At 38.9% G+C, this 20,598-nt stretch overlaps 1 protein-coding gene across 1 annotated transcript; it reads right to left on the bottom strand.

Annotated features, from left to right (window-relative positions):
• Positions 1–4,908: 4,908 nt before the first annotated feature.
• On the bottom strand, positions 4,909–5,793 carry LOC133798092 (uncharacterized). Its single transcript, XM_062236280.1, has 2 exons — positions 5,306–5,793; positions 4,909–5,144 (listed from the first exon to the last, which is right to left on the bottom strand). Exons 1-2 carry the CDS (start codon positions 5,622–5,624, stop codon positions 5,128–5,130), a joined length of 336 nt encoding a protein of 111 aa, XP_062092264.1. The 5' UTR covers positions 5,625–5,793; the 3' UTR covers positions 4,909–5,127.
• Between the last annotated feature and the right edge of the window lie 14,805 nt (positions 5,794–20,598).

Raw genomic sequence — 20,598 nt, 5'->3', positions numbered from 1 at the left:
AAATGTAACGTGCCTTTAAAATCAGAGATAGCTGCATCATTATTTGAAGCAATAATAATGTCACCAACATAGATTAGTAGAGCAATAAAGATATTAGATGTGCTCTTAATAAACAAAGTGTGGTTCGATTGAGATTGTCGAAACCCAGTAGAGAGAATAAATGTGCTAAGTTTGTGGTACCATTGTCTAGGGGCTTGTTTTAAGCCATATAGACTTTTGGTTAATTTACAAACTGCATTTTTTGGTAGGGGAATATTGGGTTGATACCTTTTTGGAATTGTCATATAGACATTTTCTTTTAAGTCCCTATGAAGGAAAGCATTGTTGATATCTAATTGTCATAAAGACCAATTTTTAATGGCAGCTACAGCAAGAAGTAATTTAAGAGTGTTAAACTTTGCAACAAGTGCAAAAGTGTCAGAATAATCAATACCTTGCTTTTGGGTGTAGCCTTTGGCCATTAACCGGGCCTTGTAGTGATAAATAGCTCCACTTGTTTGGTATTTTATTTTGTAGAGCCATTTGCATCCTATAGCGTGTTGCCCAGGAGGAGGAGAGACAATCTTCCAAGTGTTGTTTCGGTCAAGCGCATGAAGTTCATCGTTCATCGCTTGCTGCCACTCTGGAATGTTTGAAGCTTGCTTGTAACTTGACGGTTCTACTACCATATGTGCGGACAAAATGGCAGCTTGAAAGTGATCACTTAACCTATCATAAGATAGAACATTAGATAAAGGATAAGCAGTAGAAGACTCAGAAATAGCAAAGTTACAAGCATAGTCTTTAAGATAAGAGGGGCGAGAAATAGGCCTGCCACTTTTTGAAGTGGTAACCGCAGGTAACATAGGAGAGGTATCCTCAAGAGCGTCATTGGAAGAAGAGGGCACTTAAGGATGATGCGGTCCTGCACCAAACACTTTTGATAGAAATAATGAATCAATACACACTATAGACTTGTCATGTTTTAAAGGGTAAATATGCTCATAGAAGATGACATCTCTAGAATGAAATATCTATTGACTTTCAATATCAAGCAAAGTATAGGCCTTCATTCCATGAGGGTAACCAATGAAAACACAAGCCTTAGATCGTGGAGAGGTTTTATGTCTAGTCCTATCTAAAGTGGAGGCATAAGCAAGGCAGCCAAAATTTCTAAGATGCTCATATGAAGGAAATTTATTATAAAGTAACTCAAATGAAGTCTTTTTCTTTAAAAGTAATGAAGGAGTTCTATTAATGAGATAAATAGCTGTATGAATGTGATAAGACCAATAAGGGAGAGAGAGATGAGATTGAAATAACAAGGACCGTGCGACATTGAGGATGTGTTGATGCTTTCGTTCAACCACGAAATTTTGTTGAGGCCTATCAACACATGAGTGAAATTGTTCAATCCCTTTGAAGCATAGAAAGAAGATAGGTTAAGTTCTTTTGCATTATCACATCTAACAGATTTAATAGAGATAGAAAATTGAGTAGAAATTAAAGAGAATAACTGAGGAATAATACTTTGCACATCAGATTTTTCTTTAAGTAAATATACCCATGTAAAACGAGTGTGATCATCAACAATCGTAAGAAAATATTTGTACCCTTCTATGCTAAGAACATGAAATGGTCCCCAAATGTCAAATTGAACAAGATCAAATGGCTTAGAAGCCCTATTATTATTAGACACAAAGGGAAGTTTTTTTGTTTTTCTAAGTGACAAATAGAACAAGCATGATCATAAGATTTATTAGAAAAAACAAGAGTTTTATTGATGGAATTTGAAATTGACATAGAGGGATGGCCAAGGCGAAAATGCCATTGGTCCATTTTAGTACAAGCATTAGCAGTAATATCAAAGTGTACAAAGTACAAGAATTAACGATCTTGTTCAAAGTAAAATAGCTTGCCCATTTTCTTAGCAATCACAATCTTGGAAGTCCAAGTGGGTGCCTGAATAAAGCATTCAGAAGCATAAAATATTAAAGAGTTAGGACTATGTTGTAGAAAAGCATTAACCGATAATAGATTATGCTTAAATTCAGGTATGAATAAAATGTCACTCAAGGTAATACAGCTAGAAAGTTGAACTGTGCCAGAATAAGAAATGTGAATGTTATGCCCATTAGGTAAAGTGACTAAGTTAGCAATAGGATGTTTATCAATAGTTTTAAAACATTTAAGGGAGTAACACACATGGTGGGATGCTCCAATATCAACAATCCACAAACAAGAAGGGAAATCAATGAGATTACCAGAGACTTGTGAGGCAATCGGCAGAGAAGTGTCAGTGGCAGCCGAAGAGTGTTGGAGATTCTGACTTAGAAGGGAGATAAGCTGCTGACTGAGCTCGGTTTGGGACAACAGAGGCAGTTTGCCCATAATCAAAGCAGAGACGGAAGATGCGGAAGCTTGATGAATCGAGGGTTTGAGAACTTCATCTTGACGACGCTTGTCACCATACCCAGGAGGAAATCCATAAAGAAAGAAACATTTTTCCACCAAGTGACCCGGTTTGAGATAGTGAGAACAAGTGGGTCTCGGTTTCTTTGATCTAGATGTAGGGGGCTTGGTTGAAGTGTTCGAAACCCCAACAGCAATGAATGGAGAGGTGTGGCCGAGACTTCGGATAGAGACACCATGGAGAAGACTTTGGACAGAGAAGGAAGGGGATCTGGGCCGAATCAAAGGCCCAGGAAAATAAAGAAAAACAACCTGCTTTATTAAAGGGGATTTTTAAAAAAATATGGCTTTTTAGCCATCAATGTGCAAAAATATAGGAGTTACACTTTCTTTAATTTTTATGGGAAAATTTAATTAACAAAAACTTAGTTTATGGGAAAACTAATCCCATATTGGAAATAAAAATTAATCAAAATAAATGAGCAAAAGGAGGGGTACTATGGTAATTATTATAGCCAAAACTCCTTCAGCCAATTCCATCTTCTCTTTCATTTTGCCCTAGCCGCCTCACCATCTCCACCATAGCCAAAACTCCTCCACTCGGCTGCCTCACCATCTCCACCATCATCTCCGGCCACCCACCCTCACCACCTTCCAAGAACACCCCAGTCGCACCTCCATGAAACCCAACCACTCCTCCACTCGGCTGCCTCACCATCTCCACCATCATCTCTGGCCACCCCCCTTACCACCTGCCAAGAACACCCCAACTGCACCTCCGTGAAACCTAGCCACCTTCACCACCTTAGGCGCGCACCTCCATAAAACCCAGCCAAGAACACCCCAGCCACACCATCGACGAACACAAACTCAATCCGCGCAACTCTGCGCGATTCCATTCGCGATCCCCCAAATCTAAAACGGCGAGGATAGGCTGAGGTGAGGGATGTGCTGGTGGTGGTCAGAGGGTGGCGCTTGGGCTGTGTGCGATTTGTGGTGCTCGGAGCTTTGCAAAACAACGGGGATGGCTGGGTTTGCGATGAGGTTTTGCGCGCAGGGGATGGGGGTTTCTGGTGGTGGTCGGAGGCAAGGGAAGAGGTTGGTTCGAGGTCAGATCTAGTTTTTTTTTTCTGTCTTGAGATCTATGGTAACTGGTTACCTTCACGTTGTTTGTTTGTATATTTTAGGAGGTAACTGGTTACCTTCACATTCTGATGTGTGTGTATATTTCTGAGTTCTATATGGTAACTGGTTACCTAGGTTACTAAATCATACTTACTCTTCTTTTTTTTTTTTTCACTTCAAATGTGATGTTTTTTTTTCATTTCTAATATGAGTGGCTCGTCACCCTCTTATGATAACTGGTTACCCCTCTTATGGGAGTAAGTTACTAATTTCACTGTAACTAGTTACCCCTCCTGATACATGTTATTTAACCTCTAAGACTATTTTTTACATAAATGTGAAAAAACAAACAAGTAACTGGTTACCCCTCTAGATAAATGTTATTTAAGCTGGTTGTAGGATTTTTTTTTATATATAACTTTGAAAAATTAATTAAGTAACTGGTTACCTTACCCAGGTTTTGAAAAAAAATGTACAACTTAAAAAAAAGGAAAAAAATGTTTACAATAAATAAAAATAATAATAATAAACACAATTCATATTACAAAAAAAAATTGCAAAAGAACCATGGAAAAGTTTAATATAAAAATAGTTATATAAAATTAATATAAAAAAAATCAAATAAGCTAAAAAAAATAATCAAATTACAAACATACCCTTTCAAATTCATAAAACTTGATTAAGAGTGAAAATATGGCATAAACAAACTTTTTATACAAAAATACGGAAAACTAAACCCACGAAAGTGAAATTTAAAAAGAAAGTTATAAATGAAATTTTCTTAAAAAAAAGCCACATTTTTGCACAATCTATTAAAATTCTCATATAAGATGTAATTTTCACTTTATTAGTACATTAGGACATCCAAGGGCAGAATATATAGGCCCAAATAGTTATAAAGCTAACAACCCAACAGAAAAACTAACCAAATCAGTTGTAAAACTATAACTCCTAATAGAGCTGTTCTCTCTAGATTTCCATGGTGTTTTCTCTCTCTCCCCCTTTTCGCTAATGTGTGGGTTAGTTTAGGAGTGGTTTTCTGTTGACAATCCTTGGCGTGAGAGGGTCTTAAATTGGGTTTTGGTTGGTGCGTAAGGCTTGAGTGTTTTCTCCATAATTTAAGCACTATTGGAATATCTTTAGCTTAAATATTTCGTTTATTGACATAGTGGATTAAAGTTCTTGTTTAGCGCTTCAACGAAGTTTTAGGCGCAACTGCCGAGCCATGGAAAATTTATTTGTTTTTTTGTCTTTTATTTTTTCTGGAAATTTCTCCAACACTGGGTGGTTCTTTTTATTTTCTGGTTATTGTGTGATTCTTGGTGAATCTAAGATATCAAGCAGGTCCCGATGCGACATATATCAACCTCTAATATTTATAATTCAATAATATAGAGATCAATGAAAAGCTTAATTGAAACAAAACTTCACATTATGAACGAACCATGATGTGATGTGTACATTAAACATATCTAAATTGACTAATACGTACTTAGAGAAACGTAATTCTCTTTCTTATTACAACACACACAGACACAAGACCCGTAACATGAATGGTCGCCGGCGTTGTCATATTTAAAAGCTTGAGTTATTCTGGGACATTTTCTCTCATCATGGAAAAGTAGCACCTGCAACAGAAAAATTACAAAGTCCAGCATTAAATATAGAAGCTAAACTATACGAATTGAACAAATAATGCGTAAGTGTGTGTATATACATATATATATAAGTACTAATATATATGTATAGGTATATGTATAGGTATAGGTGGTAAATTAAGTATACTCACTGCCGCATCTGAAGTTGTGAGGAATGTTCCTTCCACAACTTCGGATTTGTTTGGCGGTTCGTTCAAGGTTAATTAGTTTAGCAAACTTTGGGGTGAGGTAGGGGCAGATGCACTCCACATGGACCACCCTCACACGTTGGCAGCAGTTGTTCGACGGGTCTTGCCCGAATATCACTGGCCTGCACTCGTTCACCAGCTGCCTCCGCTCCTCCTTGCACTGATCTGCAGTCACAGCTTTCACCACTGGCGGCGCTACTACCAACAACACCACGGCCACTGTCACCAAGACTACGGATGAAATATTTCTACTCTTCATCATCCTATGTTATAGATATGATCTATTTTTTTTTCCTTTTTTGAGAAGGTGAGATATGATATATTATTAGATATATTCGTAGATATATATACCCCTTTTATATTATCACTTTATTGCACTTAATCAATGCGTGATTTTCGGAGAGTTCACACATATGTATTGAGCCGTTCATTCATTGGCTGCCGCGGAATATTGCATGTTCACAATATTTAAGATTTTCTTCGACTGAGAGCACGTGGGCCTAGATAGCTTATGCAGAACAGTATTTTTTTTGTTTTTTTCCCTGAATTAGACAATTTTTTTTGTTCTCTTTCCAAAGGGCCGTTTTCTATGTAACTTCTTTTTTCAAAAGTGGTGTTCTACATTCAATGACTATTTCATTGCTAAACAAACAAAAAAAAAAGTAGTGGTGTTCTACATATGGGCGGTTGTCATTGTTATTAGTCAAGTTGGGTCAATGGCATTTTAATAGCGTTCACAATGAGTGTCTCCAAGTCAATTTTGATTGGCAGCAAGCTGGGTTAGCTACCTTCTTACTTCCCAATGATTTGACTAAAGTATCGAGAAAAGTAATTGACTTGCGTGGTTAAAAATTCAAAGTTAGAATGATTATATATAAAGTATAGGCAATACGGTGTTTTATTTGTAGACTTTTATATTCTTTATGCATGATTATGTCCTCATGAAGTGCTTTTTCTTGCAAGTTGGAATTGTTATTTTCGAAGAAAGGAAATAAAAGAGAGTTTGGCCGAGAAGAAAAGTGGGAAGAGGCTCTATAACAAATCCACTCAGACCTACTCATCTCCACTAACACTCAATAGTCCATGAAATATGCAACTGGGCAGCTTGAGGTTAGGTCATGTACTTGGGTGAGTGCGTGAATGCGTCATCTAAAATCTTCTTGAATATGACATCATCTCAATTTTAGGGTTTTTTTTTCTTATATGATTTCTTTTTAATTATTATTGTGCAAAAATATGAGAATTAAACTTTTCCTAATTTGTATGAAAAAATTTAACTAACAAAAACTTAATTTGTGAGAAAACTAACTACCTAGGACAATTGGAATTCAAACAAAAACACATCAACACAAGTAGGGGTTAGAATGGTAATTAACAATACAATAGTCATCAGCTGAAGCTTGAAAGTCGATCAAAACCTTCTCCAAAGTCACGTTACTTTCTGCAGTTGCTTCTCCAGCGCTTCCTTCTCCGACAATAGATTTCTTCTTCGGCGACAGCTCCTATCTCTGGCGATATCATCAACATTCGATCAATAATAACAATGTTTCGACCTCATCTCCGGCAAAAATACTTAACGAAAATCTGATCACTTTGGCAAGAAAATTATTGATCATCTTCTCCGAAAAATCAAATAAATTCTAGCAATCTTCCAATCAGTTCTGCTGCAATCTTTGCCATTTCCAGCGACATGCATCTCCGGTATACAATCATGAAACAAGGTTTGCAAAAATTGTCTCCTCTGTCAATTCTATTCTATTGTCATTTTCTTCTTTCAAAACTATTAATTTCCTAAATCTTCTACATAAACCTATTTTCTTTGCATACAAATTCACAATTATAGGTGAATTGTTATCTTGATCATAGTGATGATGATCAAGATGTGCTTCTTAAAAACACAAACAATTTATAAAGTAAATATTGAATTTTTTTTTTATTTAAACCTACTGATATATGAACATTAATTGACCAAAAATACACAAAAAACAAGAACTCTGAAAATTTTAGATTCTAATTTATCTTTTCAATAAAAAAAATATCATTTGATATTTGTGTGAATTTTAACTGCCAAAACATTCAGTAACAACATGGTAACAAGCTACTTTAAAAAACAGTAAATATATTCAATTAATTGTTTCAGTAGGGTATGTGATTACAAATTAAGGTAACCAGTTTCCTTAATATATTCAATTTTATTCTATTTTCATTTTCTTCTATTTCAAAACTATTAGTTTCCTATATCTTCTACATAAAGCTATTTTGTTTGCATACAAATTAGAAATTATTTTTGAACTATTATCTTGTTTATAAGGATGATAATGATGATCATGATGTACTTTCTAAAAAAACAAAAAATTTATAAACTAAAATATTGAAAAAAATATATATTTAAACCTACTCATATATGTACATTGATTAGGGGTGGCAATTTGGATCACGACACGATGACACGACACGACACGATTAAGGTAAACACGAACACGACACGTTTAATAATCGTGTCGTGTTCGTGTTTGAGTTTTTGACACGTTTAATAATCGTGTCGTGTTCGTGTTTACCTTAATCGTGTCGTGTCATAATCGTGTCGACCCATTTAATAATCGTGTCGTGTCATAATCGTGTCAGACACGATAACACGAATACTTTACATAGGTTTTCTGATTTTTTTCGTATAATTATGATTAATCGTGTCATAATCGTGTTATCGTGTTCGTGTCGTGTTGACACGTTTAATAATCGTGTCGTGTTCGTGTTTACCTTAATCGTGTCGTGTCATAATCGTGTCGACACGAATCTGACACGTTTACACGAATTGTCACCCCTAACATTGATTGACCAAAAATAGACAAAAAAACAAGAACTCTTAAAATTTTAGATTCTAATTTGTCTTTTCAATAAAAAAAAATCATTTGATATTGGTGTGAATTTTAACTGCCAAAACATTCAGTAACAACAGGGTAACTGGTTACCTTGAAAAACAGTCAATATATTCAAACTAAGTGTTTTAGTAAGTATGTGATTACAGATTAAGTTAACTAGTTACCTTCCCCATTTACAACCAACTAACTCCTTAAAAAAAATGCCAAATTTTGCAGTTATGGACAGTAATACTTGTTTGGTTCAATTTGGAGGCAAGTAGAATGAAAACAACAAGTTCCAAGGGTACAAAATGATTGAGATATTAATTCCACAAAATTGTTCTCTTCACAACTTGGTGAATTGGATGAAAATGGAGATAAAGGAAACAACAACAACTATTGAAGTTTCTTATCAAGTAAAAGGAACACCACAAATGAAGTTGGAAACATGCAACTCAGTGTTGTTCTATATGGAAATTGTTGACGCCGTTTTTCATCAACTTGAAAATGAGAGCAATTAAACAAGAAAATATCATAGGAAATGAAAGAAGATGAATACAGGGGATTTTTACGTGGTTCAGCAGTTAAATCTGCCAAGTCCACGAGTCTGTGTTATTAGCACTTGGGAGTTTGCTGGAAACTTTTCAGAGAATAGTTGCCCAGAGTTTTCTCTCAAGATCTCAGAAATTCGGTCCTCTACAAATGGAGCTTCCTTCTCTCTATTTATAGAGAAGGCTACAGAATTCATTCTCACATATTTCAGGAAGATATTCTATGAATCAAATAATATAATGCTATATGATGCATTATTTCCTACGTACACGGATACATCCCATAAAATGTGGGATTGGATAACAAATTAAATAATATCCCTTAAACATTGGGATTTTACAACAATTAATACATTCATATGTAACCGATTAGCTCAGACACAAAGTTCATTACATCTCCGAGACTATCCGTTAATTGTGAGCTCGTCACCTAACTTCGCCTACACTTAGAATAAGTAACCACTGACGAAGTCATCACATTCGAGCTTACACTTCCCGAGCTCGAACCATCTCGTCTTGAAGTCAAGAGATGCAGCAGGGAAACATATGTGTCAAACCATAGCTATTGCGAACTCAGAGCATATTCGAGGTTACACACCCTCGAGCTTTTCGAGGTCGTTATTTACAACAAAGCGGTCTGACTGAAGGATCATATGACGATCGTGCATATTTCAAGCTTACACCTAATGAGCCTGGATTTCGAGGTCATAACTTCTCATGTTCGAAATCTAGGTGTAACATTTTGCCCCCTCAAAAGTATCAGTTCGAATCCTATGAGAAGGAAACTTTTGAACTGTCCTTTTTGGAAACTGTACCATTAAATGTACTCGAGTGTGGACACGCGTCAGCCAGGAATTGATTAATCAGAGTACTCGAGTGCTCTGGTACCATACCCACGTCTATTCGTCTGCCACCATCACTTCATTTGTACCTGACCGCCAAATCAAATACGAAATCTTATCAATGGCTCAGATTAGCCCGACCTTTGGTCTCCTTTTGGGATTTACGTATAAATAGCCTCTCATCTTCTCCTTCTTCACCTTCATCTTCAAGCTTTCAGAGAGAAAAAGAAAAAAAAAACCAGATCCTTCACATTGCCTTGTCTTTGAATGTTCTCTAAACCGAGAAAACAAAACAATCCAAGTCTGTTTGACTCCTTGAGCTCATTCTTGCAACTACTCCTCCGGTCGTCGATTTCATTGTATCTGCAATCTTCAGTGTGTAAGTCTCTGTTATTGACCCCATCTGTTCATATTATATTTTTTCTTCGTGCACGTTTGTATTGTTGTTGCACTATAGGCACATTTATCGGTTTTTCACTAGGATGTTCTTAGCTGATACTATGTAGATTTTAGGTTCTTCTGATATTATGGGTTTCAAACCAAAACTTTGTGTAGAGGATGAAAATATGGATTTCTTTACTGTTGTTATTCAAATTACGGGTATCGTATCATGTAAACCAAGAAATGGGGTATGGAATTAGGGTTTTTAAATTGTACGTTTCCCAAAATTATCATATTTTTTAGTAACCACCAACTTTTACCCTGAAAATTCAAGATTCTTTAAAATAAACCCACTTTCCCCCCTTCGCATTAAATACACGCTCAAAGCCTGTCTCTTTCAATAGCTTAGGTTTCTTCCGAGTTCGATCATGTTCTTTCGATCGAGCTTATTCCATGGTTTCGAGCATTCGAGCTCGAACTATCTTAAATTTTATCTTTTATTCTTTGTATTCCTTGTTAGAGAATATGTATTTATACTCAATGGAAACATGAAAAAACCAAAATACAACTCTATGCAAAAAATACAATAGACAAAGTAATTAATTAAATAAACATTACAACTCAATTGCTCAAAATACAAGTAAATATAAAGGGGCAGAAGAAGAAGATTACAAACTCAAAACAATAATAATACAAGTAAATAAGATCAACAAGATTAAAAGAATGAAAATAAAATCAATAAAAAGAACAAACTCTCACACAACCATAGTGTAGAGAAGTGGGGATCACCAACTTGAACAAGGTTCAAAACCTTTGTCCAAAAGCTTATTTCCCCCTATTCTCTAAGCACTAAGGGATTTCTCTAGGAAATAACTCTCTGGAATTATCAAACCTCTATGGTGTATTTTCCAGCCAAGTGCTTTGTGGATGGAAAATGGTGTATCTTACAAGTGAGCATTATGCTCCTATTTATAGAGTTTTTTGAGACACCCTTTGAATTTCAAATTCCACCAACCCCCATGGTTGTTACCATTGATTAATTGAATGTTTATGGAATTAAAATAGAGATTTGGAAGTTGCTTGCCTATTGGAAACTTTCAAAATTGGATAAAATTGAAGTTTGGAAAATGTTTTCAGCCGCTCAGGCCGCGACCTGAAAAACATGAGCTGCGGCCCACGATGTTTTCTGCCTCTTGGGCCACAACCTGAAAAACATAGGCAGCAACCTAAGTTGTTTTTTCAGCAACCAATTTTCCAAATTTGCCAAAACGTTCCAAATTCACTCCCACTTGATTTTGTAACTTCCATACACATTATGGGAGTTAAAATCACTTCTCTAACAGCCATATCTCTTATGGCTTTTTAACTCAAAAATATGTCACATTTGCCACACACATGTGTCCAATTTTTGTGACTCTCATTAATATGTTACAAGGTGTGACAAATCACATTTGTGTGAAAAATCACATTATGTCACATTATTTAATCAACATTATATTATTTAAAATAATATAACATCCCCCCACTTAGATTAAATAATCACTTTTTGTAACACTTATTTAATCAATCAAAACATTATATTAAAATATAATATTCCCTCATTTGATTAAATAATCACTCTCTATAGAAACATTTGCATTGGTGCATAAAGTAAAATATCTTTCGACTTGAATTTTACCTTAGTGTAATTATCACAAAGTTTGTTGAAATTATGGTAGCCGAAGCATTGAACCACTATCCCTTGATAACAAACTGGTGATAACACACACACATTTGCTATGTTCACTTGAGACCTCATTGTCTCGCTTTTGCATCGTTAATGGCCATGTGCACATTCCGTTCATAGACTTTTCTTGAGAATGACTCCCAATTCTCATGAGGGGCGGCACCACCCCTAGGTCTATATAGGTAGAACTTTTACAGTATTTTGTTACCCTAAAATACTTGTCTTTTCAAGACTGAATTCTATTAAAAAACCTTTCGATTTTAACCCTCATTTTGCTAACACTCTAGTACTCATATCTCATATGAGACAAAATTTTGAGTACTACTACTATTCACTTGATTGACTTGTTATTACCTATTGAATCTAATACTAGTTTGGTTACTAGTATTAAGATAGGTTACCATCAACCGTGAATCTCTTTAGGGAGTCTAAGTCCCATCCCTTGAGATGTAGAAATGATTCCATTTGAATCATTTCTTTTCTCATGTATGCATACTTAGACACTCTCATTATTTTATTCAAACTTTGTTGCTAGCCATAGTTTGATTAAAATAGTTATCTCTTTAAAATAGTGATTTTGACCATAGTCAATACACCCACTATTTATAGTTTTATATCCAAGATAAACATTTGAATATTAATTCTAGAAACCTATTTGTTTCTAGAATTCTCCTTTATGTTTTAAATTGATTCCTTCTTGAATCAAAATATTACAAAACAATAACTTTAGACACGAAGCATGTCTAGATTTTTTTCATTCTACACACATATAGCCAATATGATTTAGAATGTGGAATTCAAAATCACCTATTTGATAGGATGGCTAAATTAATCAATTATTATCAACAAAATAAATTGATTAACTTTGGAGCATCACCCCCACATTTCTCCCATAGTGATAATAAAATAACATTTTTTTAAAAATATATACATATATATAGAAATATCTTCATTTCTATTAAGTCCCTTATCCTCCAAGATATCTGTAATGCCCCAAATTCTCCGTTGTGTTTAACGGCGTGAACAGTAGGCCGGGAGGGCCATACTTGCTTAATTATGTTATTAGTTGATAAAATGCATATATATGTTGATTATATTATGATATGATGTGAAATGCATGCATGAGGGTCCATATTTTTATCCACAGGGGTGTGATGGTAATTTGGCTTGTTGAGGGTAAATTGATTATTTGTAAGGCATGTTGATTGTATAATATGGACATGGATTGAACATGGAATGCTTAGCGTATGTTGTTCGCTTGTGCATAGCACTGACTAATTAGTCAGGTTTGGCAAAGGTGCTAGTATCAACTGTGAAGCTGTGACTGATTAGTCAGGTTCGGCAATGGTACTGGGCACTGGTCACGTTGCACTGACTTGTCAGTCAGAATTGGCAAAGGTGTTAGTGTCAGCTGTGAAGCTGTGACTTATTAGTCAAGTTCGGCGGTGATACTGGACATTGGTCACTTAGCACTGACTTATTAGTCAAGGATGGACTTAGCGTGGTTCACGCTAGCCAACAGAGATTAGATCTAATCGACCATTAGCATTGAATGACTCAAGGAGCGTTAATGCCTGACCGACCCTGAGGGTCGATGAATAAACAGAGCTTGGAGGCTAGTGGCTTACCTAGCAGCCACTCTCCTGCTAGAAAAGAGAGCTTGGAGGCTAGTGGCTTACTTAACAGCCACTCTCCCGCTAAAATCATGTGATGTTCATTTGCTTGTTGAAAGCTTTATGTTCAGTATGATTATAATGATAATCACTTGATAATGTTTATGAGAAGTGTTATGTTTTCTTGCTGGGCTTTGGCTCATGGGTGCTATGTGGTGCAGGTAAAGGGAAAGAAAAGCTCACCTAGCCTTGAGTGGAGAGCTGATGTGGTGGTGTGTACATATGCAGCCGCTTGACCACCACGGTCAAGGTGTTCTCAGAGGAACTAGGGGGTTTACCCTATTTTTGCCGCTTAGGTCGGCGGGACTGTAAATTTAAACCTGTAATGACCATTTTGTACTAAGGACCACTTGTAAATGTTTTTTTTAGCTCTGCAGAGCAGTTTGTAATAAAATCTCTATTTCCTTTTTATTGGTTTTATACCTTTACCTGTTAATTACACTTAGAGCACGTTTTTTGACCAAAGGACTCAGGTAACGAGTCAAATTTCCGGTCCACCGTTCACCGTAACTGTTCTGGGGTAGCCAGGGCGTTACAACTTGGTATCAGAGCAATGCCAAGGTTAAGGTTCCTGTAGACTGGCTGGGCATGTACACACATCACTGAAGTCAAGCTCGACTCTTGGTTTGGTAACTCTTTATGTAGTTATGTGCATAACTGCCTAAATGTGATGCAAATGCTTTACCTGTATGCATGAGATATTATGAACTGTTATGTGATACATGCTGAGTGCTGAGTGCCATAAACATGTATCTGCTTGTGCATATTGAATGACTGTGGAATATGATAATTGTCTGCTTGTTCTTGGACCGTGAGGCGGCAAGAGGTTTAGTTATTACTACCTGACTGGCCGTATTGGTTGATTATTGTTTCAGTAAGGTATCAGTGACAGAATGAACCCAGAACAGACAAACACCACAGCTGGCCAGAGTGGTCAGGGTCAGAATAATGACAATAGTCAGGGTCAAGAGAATGACCAATCCCAGATTCCACAGCCAGCACCTGCAAACTGGCAACAGTTGTTTAGTGATTTGCAGGCTATAGTGTTGAAACAGGGAGAGGAGCTTCGTCTCCTGAGGCAGCAACAAGTGCCTGCAGTGGTTAATGTGCCAGAGGCACCTTCTGTGTCAGAGCCAGTTATTGGGCAGCAGCCTGGGGTTGAAAATAGATTGGAACCTCTTTATGAGCGGTTCAGGAAACAGCAACCTCCTGTTTTTGAAGGCAGCGCTGATCTTATCAAAGTTGAGCAATGGATGAGCATGCTTAACACTATTCTTGACTTTATGAAGGTAGTTGGTAGTGAGAGGGTGGCCTGTGCTGCCTATATGTTTCGGGAAGATGCCCGGATTTGGTGGGAAGTGGTTGGCCAGACCAAGGATGTTAATCTCCTGAGCTGGGAGGAGTTTCAGACATTGTTTAATGAGAAGTACTATAATAATGCTATACGATCGGCGAAGGCCGATGAATTTATGAGGCTATTGCAGGGAAGCTTATCAGTTACTGAATATGCCTTATAGTTTGACCGTTTGGCAAAGTTTCCCAAAGAGCTGGTGCCCACCGATGGGACCAGGAGAGAGAGATTCCTCCAGGGGCTACAGCCCAGGTTAGCTCGTGACGTTCCCATCACCACTGTGGCAGGAGTCACTACTTTTGCACAGGTGGTGGAGAAGGCACTCACTGCTGAGAGTGCAGAGATTAAGATCTGGCGTGACAATGCAGCCAGAAGGGATTTCAGGAGGCCAGGTCCTCCATTTGTTGGTTCTGGTAGGGGTGTTGGCCCCAGTGATCAGAAGAGGAAGGTTCCTGATACCTTCCCAGTTCCAGGTCCTGACAGGAGACCTCGTGGTATTACAATAGGTCGTCCTGGGAGCAGTGAAGCCTGGAAAGCTCGTCCTGAATGCCCTAGGTGCAAGAGGCGCCATTTGGGGGAGTGTAGAGCAAAGGCCTGCTATTTGTGTGGAGTAGTGGGTCACCTTAAGAAAGATTGCCCTCAGATAGGGAAAGAAGAAGCCAGAAAGGTGGACAGCTCGGCCCCAGCTCGAGTGTTCACGTTGACTCAAGCAGAAGCTGAGGCTTCCCCCTCAGTTGTTACAGGTCAGCTTCTTAGTGCAGGAACCCCTTATCGTGTGTTAATTGATTATGGTGCTACACATTCCTTTATTGCTAGTAGCATTATTGATAGGTTGTGTAGACCTTGTGATTTCTATGCTGTGGGGTTTGGTACTTTGTTACCCACTGGAGAGACAGTGGTCTCCAGAAGGTGGGTCAGATCTTTGCCAGTGACAGTGGAGGGCAGAGAGTTGTCAGTGGACTTGATAGAGTTAGTTATGACTGACTTTGATATGATACTGGGTATGGATTGGTTGGCAAAGTATGGGGCAACTATTGACTGCAGAAGGAAGATGGTCACCTTTGAGCCTGAAGGTGAGGATCCTTTTGTGTTTGTTGGCACTGTGCATGGACCTCGTGTTCCTATGGTTTCTGTGTTGAGGGCCAGGGATCTACTGCAGAAAGGATGCATTGGATTCTTAGCCAGTGTGGTTGACACCACTCAGGTCATGCCAGTGAGACCAGAGGATACTAGACTTGTATGTGAGTTTCTGGATGTGTTTCCAGAAGATTTTCCAGGGTTGCCACCACACAGAGAGATTGAGTTCGTTATAGAACTGGCACCAGGAACGGAGCCAATGTCTAGAGCACCATACAGAATGGCCCCAGCTTAGTTGAAAGAATTGAAAGTGCAGTTGCAAGAGCTGCTAGATATGGGTTTCATTAGACCTAGTTTCTCACCCTGGGGTGCGCCATTTCTGTTTGTAAAGAAGAAAGATGGTTCTCTGAGAATGTGTATAGATTACAGGGAACTGAATAAGTTGACAATTAAGAACCGGTATCCTTTGCCAAGGATAGATGATCTATTCGATCAGCTGCAATGTATGGAGGTATTCTCTAAGATCGACCTTCGTTCTGGTTATCATCAGTTGAGGGTCAAGGAGGGAGACATACCGAAGACTGCTTTTCGTACCAGGTATGGGCATTATGAGTTTCTGGTTATGTCATTTGGGTTGACTAATGCCCCTGCTGCTTTCATGGATATGATGAACAGAGTGTTCAAGGATTATTTAGACCAGTTTGTGATCGTCTTCATTGATGATATTCTGGTATATTCTCAGACTGAGTTAGAACATGAGCAGCATCTGAGGTTGGTTCTACAGAGACTGAGAGAACACAGGTTGTTTGCTAAGTTCAAGAAGTGTGAATTCTGGTTGTCTCAGGTATCCTTTCTTGGACATATTGTCAGTAAGGAGGGGATTAAGGTAGATCCAGCAAAGATCGAAGCGGTCAGAGATTGGCCAAGGCCAAAGAATGCTTCTGAGGTTAGAAGTTTCCTTGGATTGGCAGGTTACTACAAGCGGTTCGTGGAAGGGTTCTCGAAGATTACTAGTGCTTTGACTGAGCTGACACGCAAGATCCAGAAGTTTGTGTGGTCAGATAAGTGTGAGAACAGCTTCCAGGAACTGAAGCAGAGATTAATTACAGCTCCGATTCTGAGTCTTCCGACAGACCAGAAGAAGTTTGTGATTTACTGTGATGCTTCTCATCAGGGTTTGGGCTGTGTTTTGATGCAATCAGAGAGAGTTATTGCTTATGCTTCTCGTCAGTTGAAGGAGTATGAAAATAGGTATCCTACTCATGATCTGGAGTTGGCGGCTGTGGTTTTCGCTTTGAAGATATGGAGGCACTATCTCTATGGAGAGAAGTGTGAGATCTATACAGACCACAAGAGCCTGAAGTACTTATTCACCCAAAAAGACCTGAATATGAGGCAAAGGCGTTGGCTGGAGTTAGTAAAAGACTATGATTGCGAGATTTTGTATCACTCAGGAAAAGCCAACGTGGTAGCTGATGCTTTGAGCCGGAAAGGTCCGGGGCAGATTCATGGTATGAGGCTGATAGCTAGAGAGATAGCAGATGATATGACCAGAGCTGGTATAGAGTTACTGGTGGGCCAGTTGGCTAACATTATGCTACAATCTACATTGTTAGAGAGGATCAAAGAAGGTCAGTTGAGTGATCCACAGCTGATCAAAATTAGGGAGGATGTTCTAGCTGGAGCATCCAGAGATTATACAGTGTCTGAGGTAGGCTTGTTGAGATACAAGGGGCGGATATGTGTTCCGTTAGACACTGCATTGAGGCGAGAGATTCTGGATGAATCTCATACTACACCTTACTCTTTGCATCCAGGCACCACGAAGATGTACCAGGATGTAAGATCGTTATATTGGTGGCCGGGGATGAAGAGAGATGTAGTAGAATATGTGGCTAAGTGCTTGATATGTCAACAGATCAAGGCTGAGCATCAGAGGCCAGCAGGGTCACTGCAGCCTCTTGATATTCCAGAGTGGAAGTGGGAAGACATCACCATGGACTTTGTGGTGGGCTTACCCAAGACTACTGGTCAGCATGATTCTATTTGGGTGATAGTGGATCGCTACACCAAGTCAGCTCACTTTCTGCAAGTGAGGACTACATATACAATTGATCAGTATGCAAATCTCTATGTGAGAGAGATCGTGCGGCTCCATGGTGCACCTAGGTGGATCGTGTCAGATCGGGACCCCACTTTTACTTCCAAGTTTTGGGGGAGCTTGTAGAAAGCCATGGGGACAAAGTTGAAGTTCAGTACAGCTTATCATCCTCAGACAGATGGGCAATCTGAGAGGATGATCCAGATTTTGGAGGACATGCTGATAGCATGTGTACTGGATTTCGGTGGTTCTTGGAGTAAGTATATGCCTTTGATAGAATTCTCTTACAACAATAGTTACCAATCTACCATTGGAGTAGCACCTTATGAGATGCTATATGGTAGGAAGTGCAGATCTCCCATTCATTGGGATGAGATGGGAGAAAGGAGATACTTAGGTCCTGATGCAGTTCAGAGGACCAGTGAGGCTATTGAGAAGATTAGAGCTAGAATGCTTGCTTCTCAGAGTAGACAGAAGAGCTATGCAGATCCCAAGCGCAGGAACGTGGAGTTCCAGGTAGGGGACTATATTTTCCTCAGAGTCTCACCATGGAAAGGGGTGAGAAGGTTTGGGAAGAAAGGCAAGCTAAGTCCTAGCTTTGTAGGTCCATTTGAGATCCTAGAGAGGATTGGTCAGGTGGCTTACAGATTGGCTTTGCCTCCGGCGTTGTCTGCCGTGCATAATGTATTTCATGTATCAGCTCTTCGGAGGTATGTATCTGATGTGGGCCATATTCTGAGTTATGAAGATCTGGAGCTTGAGCCAGATCTCTCCTTTCAGGAGCAGCCAGTTCAGATACTTGATAGAAAGGACAAGGTCCTCAGGAATAAGACAATACCTTTGGTTAAGGTATTGTGAAGGAACAGCAAGGTCGAAGAGGCGACCTAGGAGCTGGAGTCAGATATACGGAGTCAGTATCCCGAGTTGTTCAGGTAAATTTCGGGGATGAAATTTCAGTAAGGAGGGGATAATTGTAATGCCCCAAATTCTTCGTTGTGTTTAACGGCGTGAACAGTAGGCCGGGATGGCCATACTTGCTTAATTATGTTATTAGTTGATAAAATGCATGTATATGTTGATTATATTATGATATGATGTGAAATGCATGCATGAGGGTCCATATTTTTATCCACAGGGGTGTGATGGTAATTTGGCTTGTTGAGGGTAAATTGATTATTTGTTCGCATGTTGGTGATATAATTTGAGACCACATTATAATGTGGGTTTGTTCAAGCTATTTGGCATGAGACGATCAAGGAATGTTAAATATCGGTTTGGTCATAACGGGCTTAAGCTCGGGACTCGGGGTGAGTCTCGGGGTGCTTTTAATGATTAGAGTGTTACCGGGGATTAAAGGGTAACGGGATGTGAATTGTTGGTGTTTGAGTGTATTGAAATTAGCGGGAATTGGGAAGCGTTAATTATGATTAACGGGACTAGTGGAAAATGCCAGAATTACCCTTGAAGTGGTTTTAGAAGCTTTTAAAGACCTAGGGGTATAATGGTCTTTTGGCTTGGATATATATGAGCTTGGAAGGCTGTAGAGAAAACAGAATCAAAACAGAGTGTAAGCTTCTTCCTTCCCGTACCTTCACCTACCTTCATCTTCTTTGTGGGGTTTGGTGATCTTGTTGAGGATTTGAGCTTAGGAGCTAAGCCTTGGTACCTTGGGAGAGTGTTCCACTGTGGAAGAGCACCATAACCTGAACTTGAGGTAAGCTTTTAGCCATTAATTTCCATGAATGCTCTGTTTTCGTTTTAGGATTTCAGCTCTTGATTTTGGTGTGGGAAGTTGGAATAAAGGGGAGTTCTTGTGGTGTTTTACTTGGGTTATGATGGTGGGGAGTTATGAGTGTTTTTTAGGGGTTTAATTGTGTGTTTGGAGGAGGTTTTGAACTGATTTGAAGGACTGGTTTGGGAGGAAAATACAGGGGAAAGTTTTAGTTCGCGTGCTATCATTTTGGCCATTTTGGGCTAGGCGCCGCGGCGCAGTTGTAGTGCGCCGCGGCCCTTGGCGTCTGGCAGGGGAGGCCCCTTCTGTCTGAAGGGCGCGCCGCGGCACAGCAGGGGAGGGCTACGGCCCTTAAGGCATTTTTGGCCAGAATTAGCTTTTTAGCATGGGGATTCAAGCCTAAGGCCTCGGGGTTGAACCTACTACCCGGTTGAGTAGTGTTTGAGGTCCCGGAGGTTAGGTTTTGGTTTGGGAACCTTTTATTATTCATTTTATTGATGGAATCTCATATTTTGGTTATGACCAGGTAACCGCTAAAGGACCAAAAGGTCGATCGTTCTCAGGGTCACTCTTTTATTTGTTCTTGCTCGAACCGGAGGTAAGAAAACTGCACCCCAAGTGTGACATGCATGGATATTTGTAAGGCATGTTGATTGTATAATATGGACATGGATTGAACATGGAATGCTTAGCGTATGTTGTTCGCTTGTGCATAGCACTAACTAATTAGTCAGGTTTGGCAAAGGTGCTAGTATCAACTGTGAAGCTGTGACTGATTAGTCAGGTTCGGCAGTGGTACTGGGCACTAGTCACGTTGCACTGACTTGTCAGTCAGAATTGGCAAAGGTGTTAGTGTCAGCTGTGAAGCTGTGACTTATTAGTCAAGTTCGGCGGTGATACTGAACACTGGTCACTTAGCGCTGACTTATTAGTCAAGGATGGAC

Source organism: Humulus lupulus, chromosome 8 (genome assembly GCF_963169125.1).
Source record: "Humulus lupulus chromosome 8, drHumLupu1.1, whole genome shotgun sequence".
Classification (NCBI taxonomy): domain Eukaryota; kingdom Viridiplantae; phylum Streptophyta; class Magnoliopsida; order Rosales; family Cannabaceae; genus Humulus; species Humulus lupulus.
The sequence above is the reverse complement of the archived record's forward strand: the minus strand, read 5'-3'. Positions and strand labels throughout refer to the sequence as shown.